Source organism: Stegodyphus dumicola, chromosome 10 (assembly GCF_044657685.1).
Source record: "Stegodyphus dumicola isolate Sdum_Otavi_A_Nest chromosome 10, ASM4465768v1".
In the NCBI taxonomy this organism is placed as follows: Eukaryota; Metazoa; Arthropoda; class Arachnida; order Araneae; family Eresidae; genus Stegodyphus; species Stegodyphus dumicola.
Window position 1 is genome coordinate 31372726 of NC_140777.1, and position 25601 is coordinate 31398326.

A 25601-nucleotide genomic window follows, 5' to 3' on the forward strand; every position below is an offset into this window, starting at 1 on the left:
AAAAAACTCATTTTTGAAAGCATTATAACTTTTAAACAAGTTACACAAATATTTAATAAATAAAAAATAAAATGGATAAATTTGAAAGCTATCTAAATTTATTTCTTAGATGAAAGCAAGTTTGTGCGTACTGCAGATTTTAAGAGGATTAAGTATGTGTTAAAAAATAAGCAAGAATTGAAAATATGTAAAAATTTAAATCCCAGATGAAAAATAATTGTAAAAAATTGTAATTTGTTTTGGATGAATAAATGTTTAATAATTTTAAAATAATGCATCTGAGATATCTGCATGTCAATAATTAAGTATTTATCCTTCATAGAAAGATTAACCAATAATACGGCTTTTCGAACATCAGAGGATCCCAATCAATTTGGATATTTAGAAATTTTTACCACTTCTGACAAATTTTATTTTCGATAAAGTCTCTGATACTAAAATCCCAAAATAAGAATTTAAATGAAATTTGAAATATAACAATCGAAAAACTTATAGGACGATATTTCTCCGCATTCCTCCAGATGCCGCTATCGTCAACCGGAGACTTCTTCGGAAAGCGGATGGGAAACGTTCTGGCAGTGGCTCTATGAGCAGCCACTCGTATGGCTGCAGATGATAGTGAGAATTCCATTTTTCGCTGGAAGTTTATGAGTGGGGTTTATTGAGTGCTGTGGCCGTATATTCCGTTCTACTATCTGCCTCTTTTTCTGAGTGGTCAAATTTAGTTAAACATTAATTTTGAAAAATTAGAGATTACTATTTAATTACGATAAAAATTACTTTTTGTTCAAAACAGATTTCTAAAAGTTAAGTCATCCATTTTGAGAACCGTATTCTGTTCAAAAACAAAACAAACCATGACCATGCTTTAATATTACCTATTTTATGAAAAAATTAATAGGACTTTTTTCTTGATTCTACGAATGTTTCTTATCAAAAGTCGTTTTTGAAACAAAAATAACGTGCTAGAAATTTAATCTTCATTGAATGCAAAACAATATTAATTTTTTCCCGTTGTTTCCTATTTAACTAGAAAGGCTCCATTACTGACTTTTAGATTACTAAAGGTAATTCCAAAACAAATTCTCGTCTCTAAGTTTCTATCCATGCTACACTCACAGGAGTAAATAGAATAAAAAGAATCACAAAAGTTCTTCTGTCTGCAGCTATGGATTTGGACGAAATACTGCATGAAGTGGGTGAGAAAGGTAAATACCAGAACCTTATGCTTTGGTTCGTGTTCCTCCCTGCCCAACTCACCTTCGGATGTCACGCCTTCAGCCATCTATTCATGACATGGACACCGGAACACTGGTGCCGAGTGCCGGAACTCTCTGAGGCGAACCTCAGCGACCATCTTATTCGGCATCTTACTATCCCTCCGGATATACGGGGTCATGGATATAGCCGGTGTACCATGTACAAACTGGATTATAGCATACATACGGAGCACAACACCATCATACTTATGGAGCCCAACGTCAACTGGACCAACGTTACTTGTCGAAATGGATGGATATACAACACTACACGAAACTGGGAAGGCGAGACAGTAGTAGCCAAGGTAAGAGTTGAATACCTTGTAAACATGCTCGTATGTTTAAATTAAACTCGATATGCTTTACCTAACCAAAACAAAATTTTGAAAAAAATGCATTATTTAATAAGACACGTATTAATAAATCCAGTAGGCTATTCTATGCTTGAGATATAAGCTTTATTTTGGAACCACAGCTACTTCAGCTATTGAAATACACAGTATGAACGGTGAATGAATGATGGGACCATTCAAAAACTTAAATATAAAATGAGTAAATTTCAGAAATGCGCTTTATTAACAGTACGACAGATTTTACATAGGTATTCTCTTTCGGCCCACATTTTCACAAGAAAATCTGGTTATCAGCATGCAGTTTCTTAAATGGCATACAGTCCTTGAGGCGGACAATATTTTCATATGTTTTTCATAGGTAATACCAATTTTGTACTAAACCCCAATGGAAGATGCCTAATAAGGTAAGAATAGGACTTCCTGCAAGCCGTAATCGAACACAACCGAATGTCCCAATCGACTTTCCTGGAAATCAAACGCTCAACTTGTTACGCATATGACTTACAAAAGGGAGGGTACTTGAGCATCTTCCACTTTCGTTTCCTCGATTCTGGAGAATAGATGCATGTTCAAGTACACACTAAACTTGATATCAGCTTAACGGAGAGGAAAAAAGGCCAAAATTCCTGTAATTCAATACTCCGGGTTAAAATGCATTTTAGAATAATTTGAACTATGCTCATGTGATCCTTGAATTTTCAAAGCCCCAATTTCAGCAACTATATTGATTTATATCCATGTTTACTTGAAACATGATCTCATGAACAACATGGCCACTTTCTTATGCACATATTCCACATACGCGTAATTTGTTGAGCAGTTGAATTAAATAAAAGCACTTTCAGTCTTTTTTATATTATACATATTTCACAGAAACTTTATGAAGTCCCACCACTCGTTCTCAGAGACCTTATACATATAGGATATATACCTAAATGCTAAAATGTTTATGAACAAGAAGAGGAAGGACCCAGCTTAAAAAGATATTTAAAGGGCTATTAAAATTTAAGTATTTTAGTTAATGAACGTAAAAAAAACTACTGGTTTTTATCAATATTTTCTACCCTTTTTTTTGTTTAATTTATAAAATACATTAAGAAATAACTTAAATTTAAAAAAAAAATGTATATGCATTTTTCGAATTTTAGAAAGGAGGGGGGGGCGGAATTATCGTCTAGCAATGGGGTAAAAGGTGCATGGGGCAAAAAAGGTTTTGTGCCACAGTTTTTACACAAAACATAAAATTATTCCAGTTTCATTTGCTTTACATTAATACGTTTAAATGAAAACTTATCGCACTTGCATGTACAAAATAGCAGATGATATTAGAAAATTAATTTAATTTCTTACATAATTTTTAGTGTATATTTCATACAGAAGCATGATATTTTAAAATCGGATTTAACGCTGAGTTTGATTGATTAAGACGAAGCACGTAAGGGTTGATCTGCCTGATAAGAGGGATGCTTTCTTGGAGGCGAATCTGAAATTGACTTTTGTTTATATTATTGCATTTGAGAAACACATCAAAATTACGCGCAGCCAGTCTGAGTAGTTCTAAATTTTATCAATTCGCTAACTGAGCAATAAGGCTAATGCAGCATTCTTCATTAAATTTATAGTCGGCACAGTGAAAATGTTAATTACTCCTATTTGTGCGAATACCGCAGGTATTAAGCATAAGAATATTTTTATGCTTAATTTATTAGTTCAGAATGAAATCAACAACAATGAAAAAGAATTCTATCTAGCCAGCCCGTTAGCTGACATTTCAACCCCATTCGAGCTGAATATCAGAAAAAAAAAAAATGTCGATATCGAGCTTAAAATCAGGTAGAAAAGCAAACCTATCCTGGCATAGATATTCAATAAAATTTCATCCATTTCGAGGGTGGTCGTACGTAGAAGAAAGAACAAGCACAATGTTTTTGCATAGGTGAGAGAAACAACAATCATATTTAAGGAAATTCAGTGAGCAGTTTAAAGAGAAAATACATGAGACGTAGCGCTATCTGTCGAGGAAAACTATAACAAAATTTGGAAAGCTAAGATGTTAGAATTTTGAAGTAGCTTTACCGAATTAGAATTAATGTCATTAACTACAGGAGGTAAAGTTTTAATGAATGCGAAAGATTTTATGAAAATCCAGTTCACCAGCTGAAAAAGATTTATGGATAATTTTAGCGGAATCCAAGTCAAAATTTTAGTTAATAAATTTTAGGTAATACGATTAACAGTCAAAGGTTTAATTATCTCTCTTTCTCGAACATAAGACACATAAAGGGGAGATGCATGTCTGATTCCCAGCACGAAATCCATAAATTCTGATTCAAAACCTACGCCAGTCTAAGGTTGAGTTTTTACTTAATTCTTAAACTGACTTGAGCAAAAAATATCTAAAGCTCTTACCTGCTCAGCTACGGGTAGATAGTTTACGGCAGAAAAATAAGAAATTTTTTTTATCACTTTCGCGTCAAATAAAAGCCAATGTCTCTTGATCTCGAACTTATGAAACGACATTGCAGGATTTAAGAATTTCTTAAATACATTCATAAGCCTTTTTGGTAATTGAGATTATAGACTTTAGGAAGAATCATCTACTGCACACTTCTAAATACAAGCCGACAAATGCATAAAAGGAGAGGCAAGACTGTAAAATTGTTAATTCGTACACGAGTTGAATTTAAAATCAGCCTATATGTTTATTTAACAAACATTCCCTATTCGTATGAAGATAATTAAAATTTAAATTTTAAATTATGAAATTTTAATTTCATACAAATGATTAATTGTTGCTGCGAACTAATTTACAATATCATTCAAATACTGAGAGTATATGTAAATTAAGTGCAAGTATTTAAATCCATGAATAAATATATAATATTCTAAAAAATGAATCCTAAAAAATTTTATAAAAAATTTCTAAAACTAAATTAATTTGCGTTAGTGAATAATTGTTGAGCAGGCAGGCGACAGATCTTATCAAGCGGAAGTTGCCTCCAAACCTAACTCTTCAATTACTCAATTCGTGTTTCGTCATCCATATAGGCATGGGTATAGTAATATTCAAAACCAAAAGTAAATATATATATATTGTCAAAAGTGCAAACAATTGGTCATCTGATTTATTCAGACCAATGAGACGAGCTGATCATATATGTCAATTCACGTTCAGCTTCCATTTACAAAACAGGAACAGTTATAGAGATCTGTACCCTCAGTTGCTCTCTTGCTTTTACCAGTAACACAGAATTTTTCATTTCTGCTACATAGCGAAAAATACCAGGGAAACAAAATTTCGTATTTTGCTAGTTTTAAACTAAAAGGTTTCACTTTTACTAAGAACAATATTATCTGCGAGGGCATGGCAACGATATTAATTATGAAAAGGAGGATGTCATACATCCGGCATTGACTCAAGAAGACTTACAAATGGATGTACTTACAAGAATGTAAGACAAATACATAAGACAAATTTGCAAAGTCTTACAAGAATGTAAGATATAAACTCTTAAATGTGGCCACAATTTCTACTAAACAAAAATTACACAATAAAAGTATTACATAAAATGTACGAATTAAATAAATAAAAGTAGTACGTAACATTAAAAAATTACTTGAAACTTTAATGCAATCGAATAAATAGAAAAATTACATAAATAGTAACCATCTTTAAAGGGAAAAAACTGCATATTTCCTTTGAAATGCACGGAGGAATGCATTTATAGATAAGTATTCTATAAAAATATATAATAATATTTCTATTAAATATAATGCTAACGTGAAAGTTAATTCTGACCATACTTGAAGCCAGTAGTTTCAGCTTCTATTGCTCCACTAAGATTATAGAGTGTGTTTACATTGATGGGTGATGACCACTACATTAAGATACTTATATCGCTTCAGGCGCGGAAGTTTGTAGTCCATGTTCTATCGCTGTGGAGCGGAATACCGCCATTTGGGATTACTTCTTCTGCAAACAACTGAATAATGCAATCCATGTCTTATGGAACATATAAGATTCAGAAAGAAAATGGTAAGTTACTACGATGGAAGTTTAAAGATGATAAAACTTGTAGAGGGTCATTTGAAGCAGCTAATTCTAACACTCGAGTTTCTTTTATGTAGTATTTTGTTCAACTTTCATTTTGTACGAGATGCAATTTTTACAATATTTTCAACGTTTACACCTCGAAGGTCTGTTTTTATTTAACATGAAAATCAAATGATGGTAAAAAGATGGAAGTCTGTAGACACAATCTTGCCATTGGAAACTGAAGTCGAGAAAAATGACAAGAATCAAAGGAGTAGCATTTAGCGATTATTGCCACTGCGAAAAACGTAAGATCTTTAATTTACCTTTTAAACTTATTCAATCAGATCTTGACTAGCAAATTCGTTTTGCATGGCATATTATCTCCTTCACTCTTTCAACTGTATAAACATTATTATTAACATACATAAATATATTCTCCAACATGCTAACTATATTAACTCACTGAACAGCAGCACAAACATTAATGCACGAATAACATGCTCTAAGTGAGCACAGAACCGCTATACGTCAGTACAAGTTACGACACACACATTACAAACAACATATTTTAACACCAATATTTGCAACAGCACATTCTTCCTTACATAAACAATAAGGCCCAGAAACATGCATTCTAACACTAACACGTACACTATAACATACCATTACTAAAATAACAATATCACGAACACCAAAAGTCATACACGAAACTAACTTCTAACATACAGTAGTTACAACAAAAGAACACAGATTAGTACTAACACTAACACGCTAATATATAAAACGACTAATATATAAAAACAAATTCTAATAACCACTAAGAGTATCACAAACATACATGTACAATTACACTAAGACCCACGAGAAGATTTCCTTAATTAAAGCACACACCAGACATAATGCTAACGCTGACGTTTACAGTTTTAGCACACAGGAAGCGGTATTAGCATTTTAAAAATGGCTTCACAAATGAAAGTAATCAAGGTAGTAATAATATAGTGCGTCTAAAAAACTTCAGGACTAAGCTCGTAAGAATATCGAAATCTGAAGGAAACAATTCTTATTTCTTAACCTTCAATATACTGCAGTTCTAGTATGTCTACATAACGTTTGGTACATTCATACAGCTATTTGAGTCCTTTCGCGGAACTCATTTTAATACTACGGTTGCTATTGTTGCAAATGGCCGAACGCTTGAAACGTAATGCATTCATCTGGAATGTCCGATACTCATCTGCCATTTATCCATCTCATCGTCAAGAAAGTTACCCAGGATGCACCACAGAAGGCTACCGAATGACATCAATGAAAAAGTGGAAGTTATATCTCAAAAGTGCTGGAAAATACCCAGGAGGACCCTTCCAAGCTCCTTCCATCACTCTTTCTTTACCACCAAACTCGTTTCTCCCGTATTTTAAATGCCTTTATGGCGCAGAGATATTGCACACTTACAAACACCCAAGCTTTCTTCTGGATTCGAACACATCGAAACGGAAATCAGCACATCTAACCATTATGCTGGTCAGGACAGCTTCGGAATACTGTTTAAATCTCTGGTCATGCTTTTTATGATTTCTTCCGTGCAATTAAAATAATGACTTTTGACGTAAAACTTCATTTTAAGGTAGGTACTAAATGTAGCGAATAAACCGGGTAATTGATGGTTTTCTTACTTTTCTATGTTAGATATTGTTTGGAGAGAAAGGAATTGGGTGACTGCCTATTATTGAGCAGTAGAAACTGCGAGGATAAAAAACGAAAGCAATTTATCCTTTTAAAATCTTTTTCAAATGTTTTGTGAGCAGAGTCTTTACTGATTATTAGCTATATTTTAGAGTCAGGTGACGATTTTTTAGCAACAGTTGTCGATATTGTTCGATACTCCCACTGTTTGAGACTATGGAGGGAGGGAGACCACTTCTGATTTTACTGTGACGGGGGAACGCTTCGAGTCCATTCCCTGTAAGAATGAAACACGCATTAATGATTGATCTCCCTATGCTTTACACCATATTTCAAATGCCTGTGTTGCTGCTTTCCTGCTTTACAATAAAACTTTATTGCTATTTTTTCTCAGCTCTGGAATCCATGACAGCAGCTGTTCATGTTATCAAAGTAAACAAATAATTGATTAAAAAAATCCATTCCATAAGCAGACGATGTTACAGGAAAAGCAAACTGAGATCTCCTAGCAATAAATGTTCTCAATTATCGTTTGGCAGTTTCTGAAATTTACTCAAAAATCAGTTCTTAGGACTTTATAGACGCGTTGTGTACGTAGGTTACGTTATTTATGATGCAAAACTCATAAAAGGCTTGTATTTAAGAAACGTGTCTCTTATGTGGCAGATTTTTAAAGGGAAGCTGAGAATACATGAAAAATGTTTCATCAAAATGCTTTTAGCGATTTAGTTTCTCAGAAAGGAACTTAGTTTTCAAGTGAGGTAAAGATGAAGATTTTTCTTATGACTAGTGAATGATGTTCTAACTTTAGGAACAGAGTTCAGTGATCAGTAATTAATATCATACAAGGCATGTGCATATTTATCTTTCATAATATATTTCGCCCTAAGCACGCAAGATGAAAAATGTTATTTGTAACTTTACCGTGACAGCTCACAAATTTTTCCCATCTATCAATTAATAATGAATGATAATATGCTCTGTAAACCAAAAGCTTCTAATAAACGTGTTCTAAAAATTATAAAAGGTGTTCAAAACAAGACATATACTTTCCAAATGCCAGTTGCTTTCCAATTTAAAAATGCAGAATTTTATGTATTGTAGACAGGATTATTTTTATAAATACCAGTTATTATTCTGTACACATGTGCATAACACGTACCGTATTACTATATACAATAAAAGCGAATTTTTTTAATTCATTCATCGGATGTACGGATATAAGGTATTTCTCCCTCCTTGCAGCATGATTTTGTGATGTAACAGCAGCTCACTTGGAGCGAGAGGTCCAGATTCGAGTGCCGGCGAGGGCATTGCTCATTTTTCATGTATCCTGCTTCAAAATAATCCAATGATTATACACGGGCATAAATACTAAGGTACAGTGTAATTTAAAACTGCTCAGTTTGTTAAGAAGCTATAGTCAACAATTGAAATACAAATTAAAAATATCATATTGCGTTCAGAGGCAATAAACCGGCATAACAACGCCTTGGATAATTCGCGTTTGTTCAAAGGTCTGTGATAAGCTCTTACGGAGTTTCAAAAATTCTTTCTTTTAAGATTGACTAAGGTCGGAATCAACCGGCCGACGGTCGTCTTCAAGAGCCTCGCGGAAAAGATCACTTGATTGGCTTAATAAGAAAGAAACATATCGTTAGCAACATAATCTCTTTAAACGACCGTATCCTTCAATGACGCAGACCCTATTTACTATGGATAACTGCCATCTTTCGAGATGATAATGTCACCGGTCATCGTTGTCAGATTCCTTAGTCGCGGTTTGAAGAAAAAAAGGGAAAATATTATACGTCTAGCTTAGTCTACACAATCACCAGATTTAGATATCACGAGACCCGTATAGTTTACGCTGTAAACTAGCGAGAATCTGCTTTTTTCCCCAATACCTCTCAAAGATTTAGAGCAGATTTTGATAGAGGAAAGATATAAAATACCTATTACAAATTACTTTGTAAGGTTTATCCGAAGTTTTTAACAGTTATCTTTAGTTAAAGCTACTTTCCTATCTCTCCTAATTTCAGCTTGGAGGCTTTTCTGCACGCTCTAAGAAAGGAGCCGACTGTTCAATTCTTATTTAGAGAAATAAAGGGTAATTAACCCCCCTTGAGTTTACGTCTCTGTTCCTGAACTAAAGCGATTATTCACTTACCAGTTCACGAGGTTCCACACACTTAGCTGTTAGAGAAAAGTTTGAAACCCCACAACTTTAAAACGTGCATGCCTCCATTTCGAGAATATTTCCATCAGGTTTGGATGTCAGAAATACTCCTGGACTATACTAAGCGCAAATTCTTCACATGTTTAGATATTTTGTACAACTCTGTATTTTTACTAAAGGAAAACTTGCTTTGCATTAATGCCGATTTTGTGTATTTCGGTTAGAGATGAGATGAATTCTTAATTTTTTCGAATGCAGATCATATAATAGTGTAACTCTCAAATCCTTCATACAAGACAAAGAACAAAAGGGAGGGGGGAAATATTTGCGTGACGCTAAAAAAAATGTTTAATTACAGCAAAATTTGAAACTGAGTTTAATGAAAAACAACTTTAGGGATACGGTTTTTAAAAAAAGCTTCTACATTCATTAGGAAGTGCAAATGAAACTTAGTAAATTAAATACGTAATTAAAATTTTTCAAGACTTTGTATTTTTAATGTAAGTGGACAAAATATATCGGAATAACAGACATTTTTTCTACATCTTTTAAAAAATAGTTTTTTAATCGAAGCAAATGCAAGGGAAGAAGATTATTCAAGAGCTAACATACTAAGAAGATAAAATACAGCAGATGAAATAAAAACACAACACTAAAAAATACCTAGAGCGCTGAATAATTTCCAAAAAAAAAAAAAAAAAATGAACTTCTGTGGTACTCATAGCCCATAGCGATATTATATAGGAGATCAAAGACTTCTAAAATTGAGAAATTCGTGCTTTCCTTTCACTTTTTCTTTCTTTCTTTAACGAACGATTTAATTGGATATCGATAAAACTAATCTTTTATTAAATTTTTGAAATGAAATGTTTGATGATTTTTTTTAGCTTAGGACTCGATTGATGAAATAGCATGAATATTTGAATTTCCGAATTCGAATGTTCCTTTACTAATTGTATCGCTTATATACAAAGCGGCAAATATTCGAGAAATGCGTTTACCGATTTAAAATCGCTGAATTTATTAAGAAATTAAAATGTGACAGAAATTTAAAAATAAAAATTTTTCACTTAGCCCAGAGGTCTACTCGGAGAACTAGCTTTTAGAGAATCGATTGTTCTGTGATTAATCTCACTTGTCTTATATAATCAGAACACGCTCACGAATTTTATCGTGACATAGAGCAGAAGACTGCATCTGCTGTTCGCAAGAGACTTCAGCACGATACAGGTGACAGTTCGATTTTGCTAAGTTCCGCCCAAATTTTGAAGAAGAGCACCAGAAGAGGGGCGCCCGAGATTCTCTTACTCCTCTTCTGTTACCACCAACCTCTTGAGAGGACTTTCAACTCAGGATATATTTGGAGTGTCCCCATGCGGTACATATATTATACAATAAAACATCTTATAAACAAACAAGCCATCTTTGGGATCCGAACCCTGGCCCTTTGGTACGGCAGTCAGCGTCACTGACTATATTCCCCTCTGGGCGGCAGCGAGTTCGTGTAATGACACAATTAGTTATATTTTGTTTCGTTCAATGATAACACTTGACAACTTCCATGGTTATGTAACAATTCAAAAAATTTAAAAAGGCCTCCGCTAACGACAGTTCTGATATGACTAAATACATATATAAATCTTTTTTGGAATATTTAGATCTCTATCATGATTTACGAGTTTTATTCTGCGTTTCCTGTGTCCATTCAGGATTGCCATAATTTCCTCCTCTTATCATATGAGATATCATTAGTGCACAAATGACAATGCTTTGGATTTCAGTAGCACAAGCGCTAGTGCTTATGCCGTTTATTTTGAATGATTTAAGCTCATTTCCGTATTTTATCAACAGGAAACTCGTTTGTAGTGATGTTGATTCCAGGTTCGGAATAGCCATCAGTGTATTATTTAAACACATTTGTTGAACTGCCTATAACATATTGAAAACCCGATGCCATTTGCGCTTTGGAAATGTTTAACGAAACTGATATCTCGTGAAATGGTAATTATTTTAGGTGAAGAGGGTCGAATATTTTATAAATAAACAATACATAGATAAATATGATATACAGATTTCATGCAAAAGTCAACACTAAAAATATCTGCAATTCGGAAATTTCACATTATATCCTACCTCCTCGAAGAATTATTTATCACAACATTATTTTAAATAAAACAATGTAAATAAAGCTAAAACTTTCAAATATGATGCAAATATTTTGCTGCCCTTTTTAAATAAAAATAATACCTAGTGTTGCATATACATTAAACTAAATCTTTACTGATGGACTATACTCGAACTCTTACGGAAAACAAATTGCAAATTTTAAAAATTCCGGGGTATATTTCTTTTTTGAAAGTAAAATACTATAAACTAAAAATATCTGAAGATTAAAGTAAACAATATTTTGAACACACTGAAAATAGAAATATGCAGAGAGCTTTCATAACTATTCAGGTTTCCTGCTGAATAGATAAGAAAGCTCTCTGCTTTGCTTGTATTTACTTTAAAAACTTATTTTATTTGTTTTCAGCCCGGCGGTATTAGTCTCAGAGTTAGAAGGGGTGGTATTAGTCTCAGAACAGCATTTGTTTCACTATAGACGGGGAATAACTTTTTAAATCGTTCCCACCAAATATTATCGCCGTGTGTTATATTTTATAAGAAATAAAATAATGAAGTATCTGCATGAACATATGTATGTTTCTCGCTTTGTGAAAAAACAACGGTATCTAGAGCCGTCAATTTTTGAATAACCTAATCCTCCACCTGAAAATGGGCACCTGGCAGCCTGAGTTATGAATTTCGAATTTTTTTTAATTATCTATATCATATTTAGTAAAACTTTAATTAATTTTTATTAACAAACGCAACGATTTCACAGTGCAGTTGCAACACGCTGTATGAAAAAAAAAATTTATCCTCAGCGCGCGAGACTGTCTGTTGGAAATTCTAAAGATATGCTGGTTTTAAATATTTCCTGATATTGTTGTTGAACTGAATTTTATGTGATTTAAGACAGACCGAAGAACATGATATTTAATAAATAAAGGTAACGAAAGCATAAAACATTACAAAAGTCCCTTTGTGCGTAATATAAAACCTGAAAGCTTTCGGATTTTTTTAATTTTATTTTTTAATAAGCTTTTATTTATTTCAACTCATTTAACTGTTGGTCGATGACCATAGATATGATGAAGTCATTTTTTTTTTAAAATTCGATTATACGTTTTTCATTTTTTTTTTAACATTTAATTGATTTTTCGCGCGCATCTTCTTTCAAGGAACAAACTAAACATATCAGAAGTTTACTGTTTGTACCTTCGAACACAGTGGAAAAAAATTCAGTGGGACTTGTATGAAAATTATAATTTACTTTCTGAATTTTTCACGAATTCTTGAATACTGTACGATTTTTTAGGCTACTTTGTAGAGACACTAGGTATTTTTTGGAAGCAGGAAAGATGAAAAATACGCAACGCCTCCGCCGGGAAGCGAACCGCGGACCTCTCAATTACGTGCTGAGCGTGCAGACCATTACACCACGAAGACATGTCAAGAAGGCGGGAGAAATACCTTATATACTCCCCCCTTTAAACAGCGACTGGTGTCTTTTGGGGACCTACTCGCCAAATCCTGTGTAGCGAGAATCACCATCCACCACCCTTTTAGTTCGGGCGCAACTGTAGAGACATTAGGTATTTTTTGGGAGCAGGCAAGACGAAAAATATGCAACGCCTTCGCCGGGAATCGAACCGCAGACCTGTTAATTACGTGCTTGACGTGCAGATCCGCCACTTGACAGGCATGCCAAGAAGGCGGGAGAACGATCTTATAAAATGACTTTTATGACTTTATGATTTTATGACTTTTATGAAAATTTCAACATCTATAATTGTATCGGATGTTAAGATTTTTTAATTTTAACAGATAATAAATAAAACAATCTTTTGCCACGAAGTTAGAACTGAATTTGCTTTAAAGCAACAATGATAATAAAATATTAATAAGGATATTTTCGACATTTTTACTTACTTGTACGAAGTAAAGAAAATATTGAATTGCGAAAACTTCTGGGTATCACATTTCAACGAAAATATCAATTTTGACGGTTCTCGAATCTATTTAAACGAGTTTTTGAGTATCATATGTACCTACGGACAGAATAAAGAAACTTTTTCTAAAATGAATTGAAAAATGGGTTTAAAATGGATTCAGAAGAGATTTTTTCGTGACGTCTGTACGTACGTGCGTACGTATGCATGTATGTATCTCGCATAACTCAAAAACGACTAACTTCTGAACGTTGATATTTTGTATATAGAACTGCTATAATATGTAGCTGTACACCTCCGTTTTGCGTTGCAATCGGCCGCATCAAAAGGGTATGTGTTGGGTATGAGTATATATATATATATACATATATATATATATATATATATATATATATATATATATATATATATATATATCCAATCTAGCAGTTCGGCCAATCTGTTAACCGCCTTGGTGAGCTCAGGTTTTTATTTTTATACGCTGGTAAATTGTACATTTTTTGCCTTAAAAGTGATTGAATTATCATATGCTCCGGTTAAGTTCTTTTGCCTTTAGTTAATCTGCCTGCAATAGTTGTAGATTTATCAACAATTTAAAAGTTTTCAAGTGTCACTAAGCCTAACGGAACCGCCATTTGTTTATTGAAAACTGTTAGTAGAATATTAAATTCAGATTCTGCACCTTTAGTGTCTTCTTGTTGAGTGGGGCCCAAATAATTCCAGTTTTGTGCACCGAAAAATCTGCCTTCTTGTGCGCTGGCCGAATTGCTAGTTTTTGCGTAGAAACTCTAATTTTAATTGTTAAAATTGTTTTTTTTTTAACTGTTTTAATTATATTTGGTGTTTTATGTTTTTCTATATTCCTCAATCTTTAATAAAAATATTTTGAGTTTTTATGTGTTTTTGCCTTGTCGCGAAGTGAGTACTGAATTAATTGAATGAGAAATATATCTGTAATGGAATTCGAGGCAGTAAGTTTAAATGAAATGCAGTAAAAATGTATATATAATTTAATAGGCCGTACAAGGAAGTCATGTTCGTATCCAAATCAGGTTTTTTTTTAAATACAAGTGCTGCTATCTGAAGCAGACAAGGGAAAATGAATTTTGAAGTTGTATTTTGGCGCACTGAATGGAGAATTGGTAATATTCGTTTTCTCAATTTAGCTTCAAGTAAAATGTTTGTTAAGTAACGTTGTTATTGCACTCAGTTTCCGAAAATGAATTTTCAAAACGATTTCTTCATTCCCTGAATGACGTTCAGTTATTTTTCTTGTAATTTGCTGCTTGTGTTTGAATTATGACTGAAAATTTCATCACTAATAACATCTATTTGGGTCTAAAAAAGAAAATAAACTACAATTAAAAAGAAATAGTTTTATGGGAATGACAGATTTAGTAATTCTATAATTTAATGGTAATAATAGATTTAGTTATTTTGTAGTTTGATGGGAATAATAAATTTAGGAATTCTATAGTTTAATGGAAATAATAGATTTAGTAATTCTATTAACAGAATTCATCTACAATTTTATATCGCGAATAATAAAAGGCCTTCCGTGATAAATTAAAGAAGATAATGGCTTATATATTTGCAATGCAATAAAATTAATCGATTTCGTTATTTATTCATCCACGCTTTTATTATTCGCGATATAAAATGGTAGATGAACTTTGTAAATAGAATTATTCTCTATTTACAGAGTTATTGTCTGTTATTCCCACTTAACTATAAGTTAAATTATTTTCTTCCTTTTAGTGCATTAATTATCATATCCTTTTAAATAAAAAAGTACTGCATAAAACCTTTTTTTAATTGTATTTTTTAAATGATTATATTATTGTATATTGCACAACAAGCTTTTTACATAATTGAACAGAAATAAATATGCATCATCTACTTATAGCAATTTATAACACATAGCATTTTACAGCAAAATGGAAACGAAAACTTTTTGTGGCATAATAATACAGATTTTTTAAATTCTGAATATAAATTTAAAAATTTATAATTAAATTCATATATTTTCGGGAAAAGAATAGTGTATTTTATACGTAAGTAAATAATATTTGACATTCGAAACATATTTTGTTAGTTACAATAATGTTGCGAAAATTGTCAATTAAACATTTCATTAAATTGCATTATAAATTATATTAACTAGATATATTATTAGAAACTAAATAAAGATATAATTTATTAACGAATACCTTTACTGTTATTAAATCATTCGAATTATTAAGCAGCTACAGTTACAGCTGGAGCCAGAAATTAAAGATCTTACGTCCCGACGAGTGATAAGAATGTTCAGCTGACAAGAATGTTCAGCCGGATATTTTGCTAAGTAAGAATTCGTTGAGAAAGGTTATGGTTGGGAAATTTTCGTTGGGAAAAGTTGGATTCGTTCGATCATTAGCTGTTTCATCACCGGTAACACGGCATAGTGTGCACCACAGGACGACCATCTTTACATCCTCGAATAAGGAGAAGCTCAATTCCAATGTCGACGAAAAAAGTCCAAGGCACGAATCCGAGGGTCTAAGAAATGCCTATTTTCCGAGTTGTCGTATATTGTATCAAAGACTGAATATAATTTTTGGAGTTGTTACACTCACCGGATTGCGTGGATGATAAATGCATTCGTGTAACTCTGCGTAATTCGGTGTCCCGAAAATTTGAAAATACTGATCTAACATTACTATACTAACTAACACATTACTACTATACTATACTTACTAAAATACTGATCTAACATAGACAGTCATAACGAAAACATGAATGAATAAATAAAATAGAGTAGAAAAACACCAAAAATTATTTCCGTAAATTTCACCGTATGATTCATCTCAACATGCATATACGAATATTAGAAAAAGGAAAAAAAATCTTTAAATATGAATATTATACTATTCTTCATTATTAATGTATGAAACTGCAGACAAATATACAAAGGGTGGTTATTTTGAACTGCCTGAGAATCAAACTTCAGAAAGAGACATTCAAAATTCTATGCAATTTTAATCGCCATATTGAAACATCGTCTGATACGACTTTTGATGTCAAAATTTCTTCGTGGAACCAGGAGACATATATTTATATCACAAAACTGTATGAGAGATGGGCTTTTATCAAATCCGTTTCGGAGAAATAATCTTTCGAGAAATCGAATAATCATCGAACTCCGTTATTTCCAAAGAATATTGGAATTTCTTTCGTAAGCAAACGCGAATGTGTGTGTGGGGGGGGGGAAGAAAGAGAGAAACGAAGCGAGTATTTAGAAACGAATTTTATTTGTTTTCTCAAGCTAAGAATAAGTACGTTTCATGTTCCATTATCACTTTAGAAAAGTCTTTATAACAGAAAAACTGAAACTGGCTTTTAAGTAAATGGGAAAGATGTTTCCCGCTTCAAATGATCGGATAAAAGAATTTTAAAATGTGACATTTCCGAGAAGCAGCGGGAAACATGTTTTGTACTATTTTCCAGCTTTTAAAAAATTCGAATTACTTACCATTATACAAATATACATTTCCTTTCTGTTTTGCTCTTGTGCTTTTTCTCATTGTAAATTAATTTTGAAACTGAAATCTTTGTTTTAATATTCTCAAACGGATCATGTCTATATAAAAAATCTGTTTGCTTAATCGCTTATGCTGAATCATATTTGGCTTTATTATATTATGACAAAGCACAAAAGATTTGTTTGCGTAAAAAAATGGATGCTTTCGTGAAAGGCTTTCTAATCGAAACTGACTCAGATTCACGTTACATACGGAAGAAGCGTCCATGCATCCAGAGTGTTCGTCATGATTTGAAGACAGGTCGAACTACCAATATTACTACAAGGTGTCAGAACAGCATCACCCGATCTCTGCACAGCCAGATTCCTTGCTTGGAATGCTTAGAAAAGTTTTCGAGATAAATGCGAAGGAAAAGTATGATGTCATATACTGTCCAAGAAAAAATTGGATGAACCCACTTGATCATCAAAATCGTCCCAGAATTAAAATACCAAGTACTTATATGGTACAAAGGACTGATATCGATCCCTCACCTGCACTACTTCAGAACTAAATCTATAGCCATAACACTGATGGCTCACCATATACAAGGCACGACATGGGGATAAAACCAGCACATTAGCAAAAGTTTTTGCACGTCTGTTATTGAGAATATCATCCTTTATGCAGCTGCCATCTGGCTCCACCAGTGAAGGGCCAAAAACAACTGCTCACAATGCATTGCCCGTTTGCCCTAAAGCTGTACAAGGCATACAGGACAGCAGCCACCAACGCCGCCATAGGTCTTGTAGGACTAATTCCTTTCCATATTCGAGCAGACCAGAAGGCCGCCTACACCAGAATGATACAATTAAGACGGGGTATCAGTTTCCATAATCTAATATTCAGCCCAATAACAGTGTGAATATCTATCACCCCATGCTCAAGCAGTCAGAGCTTACGGGCTTGGAAACATATATTGAGAGCAACAGCAATCAGCACCATCAACTCATTCAAGGAGCACCTCTTGCCATATTTGCATCCAAGACATTCGGTGGAGTAGGCAGCGCCTTTATTCGCTTCTAGGGCGAACATACAATTCATATTTGGTAAGGTCATCTTTAACCATGGAGCAGCGTTTTCCTAGCCATAACAGCGGATATTGAATACTCTTTGGCTTCATCCTCTCCTTCCACCATTATTTATTCAGATAACACGTCCACTCTTTTGGTAGTCTTAAGTTCTCTATGCTCATTGTCAATTCATTGTTTTAACCACTCCCCTCCACTCATTGTCAATACACAACATCTTCTGGAGAGCAATATCCATAAAAACATACAATGGGTATGGGTCAGAGTAGACGGATGACTGACAGGCAATGAAACAGCTGAAAAACTTGCTAAAGAGGCACGTAGCAGCATAAACGCAGAAGAAATCAACATCCAGACACCTTCCTTTTATTTGAAAAAGTAGCTGTTATAGAAATCCACTGAGAATCAACAATAGGAACGGGACTTGCGTGATACAGGGCCACGTACGCAGGACTTCTTCCGAAAGTCAACCTTCATAGACACGCGTCTGTCCCACATATGACTAATATTGGCACGGTTGCAGTCCGTTCCTTCTTTATTTCCATCGTTTTGGTATTTCGAAAACTGCAACGTGCGTCTGTGGAGCAGAAGGCTCCCCACAGCACTAAGTCTATCAATGCCCTCTTCCTAATGCTACTCACTTACGCCAGTGCTTCTGTAATGTGAACACTCACAGACACTTTATCGTACAAAATTGTGTGACTGTGGGCAAGATATGGCAGACTATCATCACTGCTGCAGCCCATGACAGAACATCTGCCAGGTCGTAAAGAATTTCACTCTCTGAGCTACTTCCATTTCAATTAATAAAACAGCACATATTCCTTAATGCAAAACTGCAGCACATTCTTTGCGCAGTCTGAATGCAAATGCAAATGTAGTGTGATCATGCGAATTAAAATGAACGGCGAACAACGAATATAAGTATACCAATAATCATATAATGTGAATTTTAATTATCTCAATACATCATTGTGTGAAAGCGAGCATATAAAAAACGATATTGTGCAGATATCTGACTAATAAAACCACTTTCTAAATTTGTTTGCATGTATAGCACTCTATTATTTGTCTCTTTAGCATTCTTGATATTTGCAACATAATACTGCGTATTATTTTTATCATTACTAGTCACGTACACCATTAGAATAGCTCTTTTTTTATCCAGATATCCTGCTTGTACTCTACTTAATGTATTTCTATGTTCTGTTAATTACAAGGTATATATTCTGGTTTATACTAGGTTGATTATAAATGCTGTAGGTTCATTAAATTATATTGATGCAGGAACGGGAAAAATGTGCAGCGCCCTTGCCGGGTTTCGGACATTCTGAATATGCGTCGATAGTGCTTCCAGTTACAACACGAAGGCATGCGGAACGGTCGCAGGAATTATCTTATTAAATGTATCTATTACGCTTTTTATCCTAGGCACATTTTCTATTCCGATTAAGTATATCAGCGCATTCAATTAATTCACATAGTACTGCATATAAACTCTGCTGAAATTTCAGGGACGCTACAAGATACTTCGTATTTATGTATTTCAAGCAAAGAATCTGGCTGTGCAGAGTTTGGGCGGTCCTGATGGGACACCTTGTATAGCCACCAAATTCGCTTTGTCGTTGAGGGACTAGGTTATACTAAAACATACATGGGCTGTCTACCTGAAGGAAAGAACGCTTTCGTGGACGATTTAGTAAATGGAAAATAGACTTGTTTTTATATAACACAATAATGATTACTTTATTGATGATGGTTTTATTACTACTTTTATTAACTAAAACATTTTATTAACGTTGGAAACATCTTTAATCGTAACTTTCAATTTCTCTCATTTAATTAGATATGTTATAGTATGTAATTTTGCTCTAACACAGAATTAATCCTTCACTAACCCTTACACATTGCCAGGTTTTATAACTGTTGCCGATCTTACGACTGATTCATTTTTTTCAGACAGAGTGCCAAATCTGAGATTGTAAAAACTTTTAGAACAGAACAATTTATGAAATCTCTGAAACAAGAAATTAACATTGCACATAAAGTGAAAAGTGATTTAGGACTAATGTATACATTTCTTAATAAAATTTATGTTAATTGCATTTTGATAATACACGCATTTGATGTAATTTGTTATGTATCTAAAGGATAATACTTATAAACAGTAACATCAGCATAATTCATAAAAGAATTTGTAAAGTTATGTAATATGTACTCGATTAGAGAATGTTTTTATTAACTTTTTCTTCTTGCCATCAAGAAAACTTCCTGCTATTAAAAATACCTATAATAAATTTGTTTCCATATCATTTTATTCTTCTACCTGTCAGCCCACCAGCGGCCGAGCGGTAAAGTCGCTGAACACTGGTAGTTCGGTCCGAGGTTCGAATCCCGCGAACGGGCTGGCTGCATGGGTGTTTTTGTGGTTTTCCCCATGTGTAACGTGTATACGAGCCAGTTTCCCTTAGAAAGTCCTCCACGAAAGGCATCCCTCCCCTTTGGCAGATAGCCCTAGTGTGCTTTGCCGTAATTAAATACACCACTACATCTTCTACCTGTCACAAAATTGCTCGGAATTTTCACTAGTTCAACTTTCAGCTAATTTTCCCTCCTGTCAGCGAAATTTTGTGTTCTATTATTAAAGATCCCATCTAGGATTTTAATTCTTGGAGAATTTATGACATTCGTAATGTGTGTTTTGACATATATCAGGGAAACTAAAACAGCGTCAAAAATTTCGCATACAAGAAACCGAATATGTTTGAGAAAAGGAAATAAACGAATCTTTAACAGCTTATTGCAATAGGCCACTTAACCATGGTTTTAACTTTAAATGTGCAAAACTGTCCACGACACTTCTTCAGTTCCTACACTGGATTTCTTTCAAGTTTTTCAGATTTGTAAAAATTTATTTTATTCAGCTAATGACATTAATTCCGATTTAGTTCTTCTTAGCACTTTGAAAATTCTAACATCATACTTTATTCACGTTTTATTATTATTTTCCTTGACATCTGGAATTTTCACTTTACTCCTCTCTTTGATTTCTTCACAAATATGATTGCTACTCCTCCCTCCTTTGCAGATGTTTTGCTCCTGAAGAAGGAAGACTTATGGCTGATCGATTTCAATATCCACAGGGAAATTAAGATTCTACGACGACCTATGCCTCATTTTAAATTCATGGTAGTAAAATAATTCGTATTCACTCAAAAGAAGACCCACATGTTTTGGCTAATTTTTAGTCTAAAATTTGGGAGGGTAACGTAATTGAATATTATATTAAATGAGAAAAAGTAAGGAGTTTAGTAAGTTAAATACGATAATTATGCTATTAAAATACTAAATAAACCATACAGGTAATTAATTACCACACACATAAACTGCACAACCGTTGTTAATTATAATAGTCACATCCAGTTGAGCGATTTTTATTTAAGTCTGTATTCTCTATACTGGTATGTCTGAAAATAATTAGATAATAACATGCAATTAATTGCCTTTCTATTTCATAGTCAATTGTATTTAATTAGGTAACTTGCCTTTTTAATGAAAAAAAAAGTGAACTTTAATCAGAATCATGCCCTTATTAATTAGTCACTTACACTTTTATTTCTGAAACTTTACCTTAAAACAGCGGTCGCCTATCGGTGATCTCTGAAATCTTTTGATGGTCCGCAGAAAAATTCGGATATTATTTATATTTTTATGAAGATTCAGTTTAAAAAATGACGAGTAACTAAACCTATTATAGAATATTGATTATATTTTTTTAAAAATTTTAGCTACTACTTTTAGCGAAATTCCTTCGATGAATTTAGGGACTTTTTAGCTACTTTTGGTGTATCTGGCGACATTTGAAAGTGAGAGTTGGCATCCATGGATATGCTGCTGTTATCAATAATAGCGCGAACTGGAATTTTCTTTCCTTTTGAATTACAAACATATGTTATTGTAGTCGTTAATAACGCATTTTTCTCCGTGTCAATAGATAAGTTGATGGATTTTTATGAGAACCATCTGCATTATAATTATATTATTTATAATTGCATCACTGGAAGTTTCCGTTTTTGTTTTGATTAACTGTTGATCGATAGCGCCATTGGTGAGTAAGCGATGATTATTATGTTTACAATAATTAAAACTGGCGACATAACACTTTCAATTTATTGATATTGCTTTGCGTTTGCCGGTATGTTCTTGCTTTTCGTGAAGTTCCTTTTCAGAGATATGGAAATGTGAAGCTTTCTGTACAAGAAGGTAAGATTTTTGTACTTTTAACATATTTTTTTTCAATATGAACGAAATATGTGTATTAGTGAGATGTTAATAGGGTTTTAATTGTTACTCATAATCAGGGGCGTAGCCTGAATTTCCATAAAGGCATGCTGCTGAACACCAGATGTTTCGAAAATTATAGTAACAAATGAAAATTTGAATTACATATATTGGAAAGTTGAATATTGGTTTTGCGTATTAATATGTTGTTTTTACGGTCTGATTTAAAGTTTGTTTTAAATTCATATTAGTGGTCCACCAGATATAAAATTATATATGTAGTGGTCCGTGAAGTTCTAAGGGTTGACGACCGCTGCCTTAAAATGTAAGGCGAAGTTTTAGATTTGAGGGAAGATCTTAGTTTCGAAAAAATACGGTAATGCGAAAGACACGAAAGTTTTGAAAGGCTACGCTGAAGGGTTTTCTGATACCTATTTTACTTTTTATTGAGAAGAAAGACTAGTCATATTCTTCGAAGTTCCAGCCAATTCGAATTTCGAGCACCTTTTGCATGGACAAACATTTACGAAATTATGTCAAAGTACTAACAGAAATCTATCACCGTAAGTATGTAAATAAATCTGATAAATATTCAGCAGCTTTCAAGACACTCCACTAATCCGTCAATGTGTCTGGAGCTTTCTAGGACGTAAATTTGGACAGAGGTAACATACATTATTTGGAATGCAAAACTTCATCCGATGGATTAAAAATATCTTCGACATGTTGCTTCAGAGAATACTGTTTGTCGTATCTTCATAATTCAAAACAAAATGCTGTGAAAGAAGTTATTCAAGAATGCTCGCTTTTCAGTCAATTCGAATGCGAGTTCAGTGATGGGAATTAAAAAGAAAGGATGTTAATTAGGATTCCAGTTCCATACTTGATGCGTGCTATGCTGCTAATGTAATTTCAACAGTATTTCAGCCTATTTCTCCACATGCGAACTTTTATGAGCTATTTAAAAATTTAAGAAACTTAATTTTCAATAGAAAAAATGATTTTGTCATAATCGGAAATTTTTTTATTCACGTTTCTTGAAATAATACTTTCCTATACTATATAAACATTATTCTTTGTCATCATAAGACATGCTACGATGTCAGTATAAAAGTGGTTCCATTACATACAGCGTTTATTTTAAAACAGCTGCGGGACAGAATCATTATTCGAGTCTTGGATTTCTACTATTTGATATTATTGTTCATTTCTGTCCTTGTTTCAGTTGTTTTAAACGAAGAGTAGTTAGTAAAGAATAAAGAAAAGTACAGGATATCTGAAACATCTGTAACGACGAAATAAAGCTTGAAAAATAAAGCCAAATACCAGAAATAAAAAAGACAAGTAATAAGTTTGCTCCGCACCTGTTTTAAAATGAATACATTATATAACACAAAACTAATTTTCGCACTATCCTGAGAGTAATAATGAAAAAGTCTTGTATTCAATCTGAATCAAAATTCTGTCGAAGCTAAAATTCGATAACTGAGGTTTTTGATGATCCGAAAATCATACAGAAGTTTTTCATTTATTTTGCAAATAGAATTATCACCTAATGAACCAATTTGTTTTATTTAAGAAAAGTTTAAGAAAAAAATTTAAAAACATATGAAAGCTTTCAGGTTTTATATTATGCCCAAATGGGCTTTTTTTACCGTTTTGTGTGTTACCATTATTTAATATTTAAAAGAGCATATTTTTAGAATTTTCGATGCACAGTCTCGCGCGCTATAGATAAAAATGTTTTTTTTTTTTTTTAAATTGTGTTGCCATTGCTTGCTTTGAAATCGTTGAGTTTCTTAATAAAAATTCATACATGCTTTACAAAATATGAAACAGATAATAAAACAAATTCGAAATCCCAAATTTGAGCTTCTAGATGCCCATATTCAGGTGGAGATGTACGTTATTCAAAATTTGATGGTTCTCGGTACCGTTGTTTTATCACAATGCGAGAAACATACATACATTTAAGCAGATTCTTCATTATTTAATTTCTTTAAATATAATACACGGCTCTAATATTTGGTGACAACAATTTAAACAGTGGTTCGCCGTTTATAATAAATCGACGCAAAATATCAAAACAAAATTAATAGCACTTCTGGGAAAATTGCTCCTTCGGGATAAAAGTTAAAAATACAAAAGAAATCTCTAAAGTCCGGAAAACAGAAAGAAGAGTTAACCATTTACAATTTCAAAAAATTATGAAGATGTATACACAGAGGCTGTTCGCACATATTTCAGACGATTTTGCTTTGCTGTAAACAGAAATCTTCAGTTCGGAATTTTGTTTTGTAATTGCAACTGTATTTTTGAATGTATATGTTATCGTCTGTTACTTCAAAGTCTTGTTTTCATGCAAAATGTTGCTTTTAAAGAAGAAATGGACGGAAGGCTATGTTTGTGTTCTTTATGTTTGTGTTCTTTTGTTTAAAAGTATTCGTATCGAGTTATTAAAAAACGTATTGAAAGCCATGGAATTTTGATATCTAAAGATACGATAGGTATTGTTGCCAACAGCAAGAGGAAAAGAAGTCAAAATTTAGCTTCAAGTAAAAAAATTGTTTCAAATGCGTATCCAAGGAAATAAATGGAATGTTTAAAATGTTGCTAAAGTAAGATCCTTATCGTTAAAAAAAAGTCCGTTAGTTAAAAGGGCAGTTGAAAAATTATTAAAAAGCTCCGTATCAACTGTAAACGAAGTGATTAATGTTGATTTGAATCTTAAAAAGGCGAAAAGAGCATAATGTGTGTCGTCTTCCTCCACGACATATCGCCGGACGCAGAACGCCCTGCAGAATTCTTTATGAGAAACATTATTCGGATAAATATGAAAAAATGTTGTCACAATAGACGAATCTTGGGTGTACTTAAAGGACTGCAATAAAAAGAGATCCACTTATTATCATCAAAGATGAGAAAAAATCTTAAAATATGCTTCAAGGAACTTGAAGAAAGCTTTTGTAAAGGATTTATGATTGTTGCTGGTTTTTTTATATAAGGGTAAATTAAAAACGAAGAGAGCGAAGAAAAATGCTAAGATCAATTCCACATACTGTCAAAAACATATTTTATACTCAATTTTCAAATATGAATTATCTTCTTTTTGTATACAGTGTGATCAATCAGTAGAACTGCATCAAGACAAAGCAAACACCGAC

At 33.1% G+C, this 25601-nt stretch overlaps 1 protein-coding gene across 1 annotated transcript in view; it reads left to right on the forward strand.

Moving 5' to 3' along the window:
* The first annotated feature begins 685 nt into the window (after positions 1–685).
* Positions 686–25601, forward strand: part of LOC118191412 (beta-alanine transporter-like) — a 533418-nt gene continuing 508502 nt past the window's right edge. Inside the window, exon 1 of the mRNA XM_085824846.1 lies at positions 686–1564. Coding sequence (XP_085680972.1) covers positions 1169–1564 — 396 coding nt within the window. The 5' untranslated portion in view covers positions 686–1168. The remainder of the gene's footprint in view (positions 1565–25601) is intronic.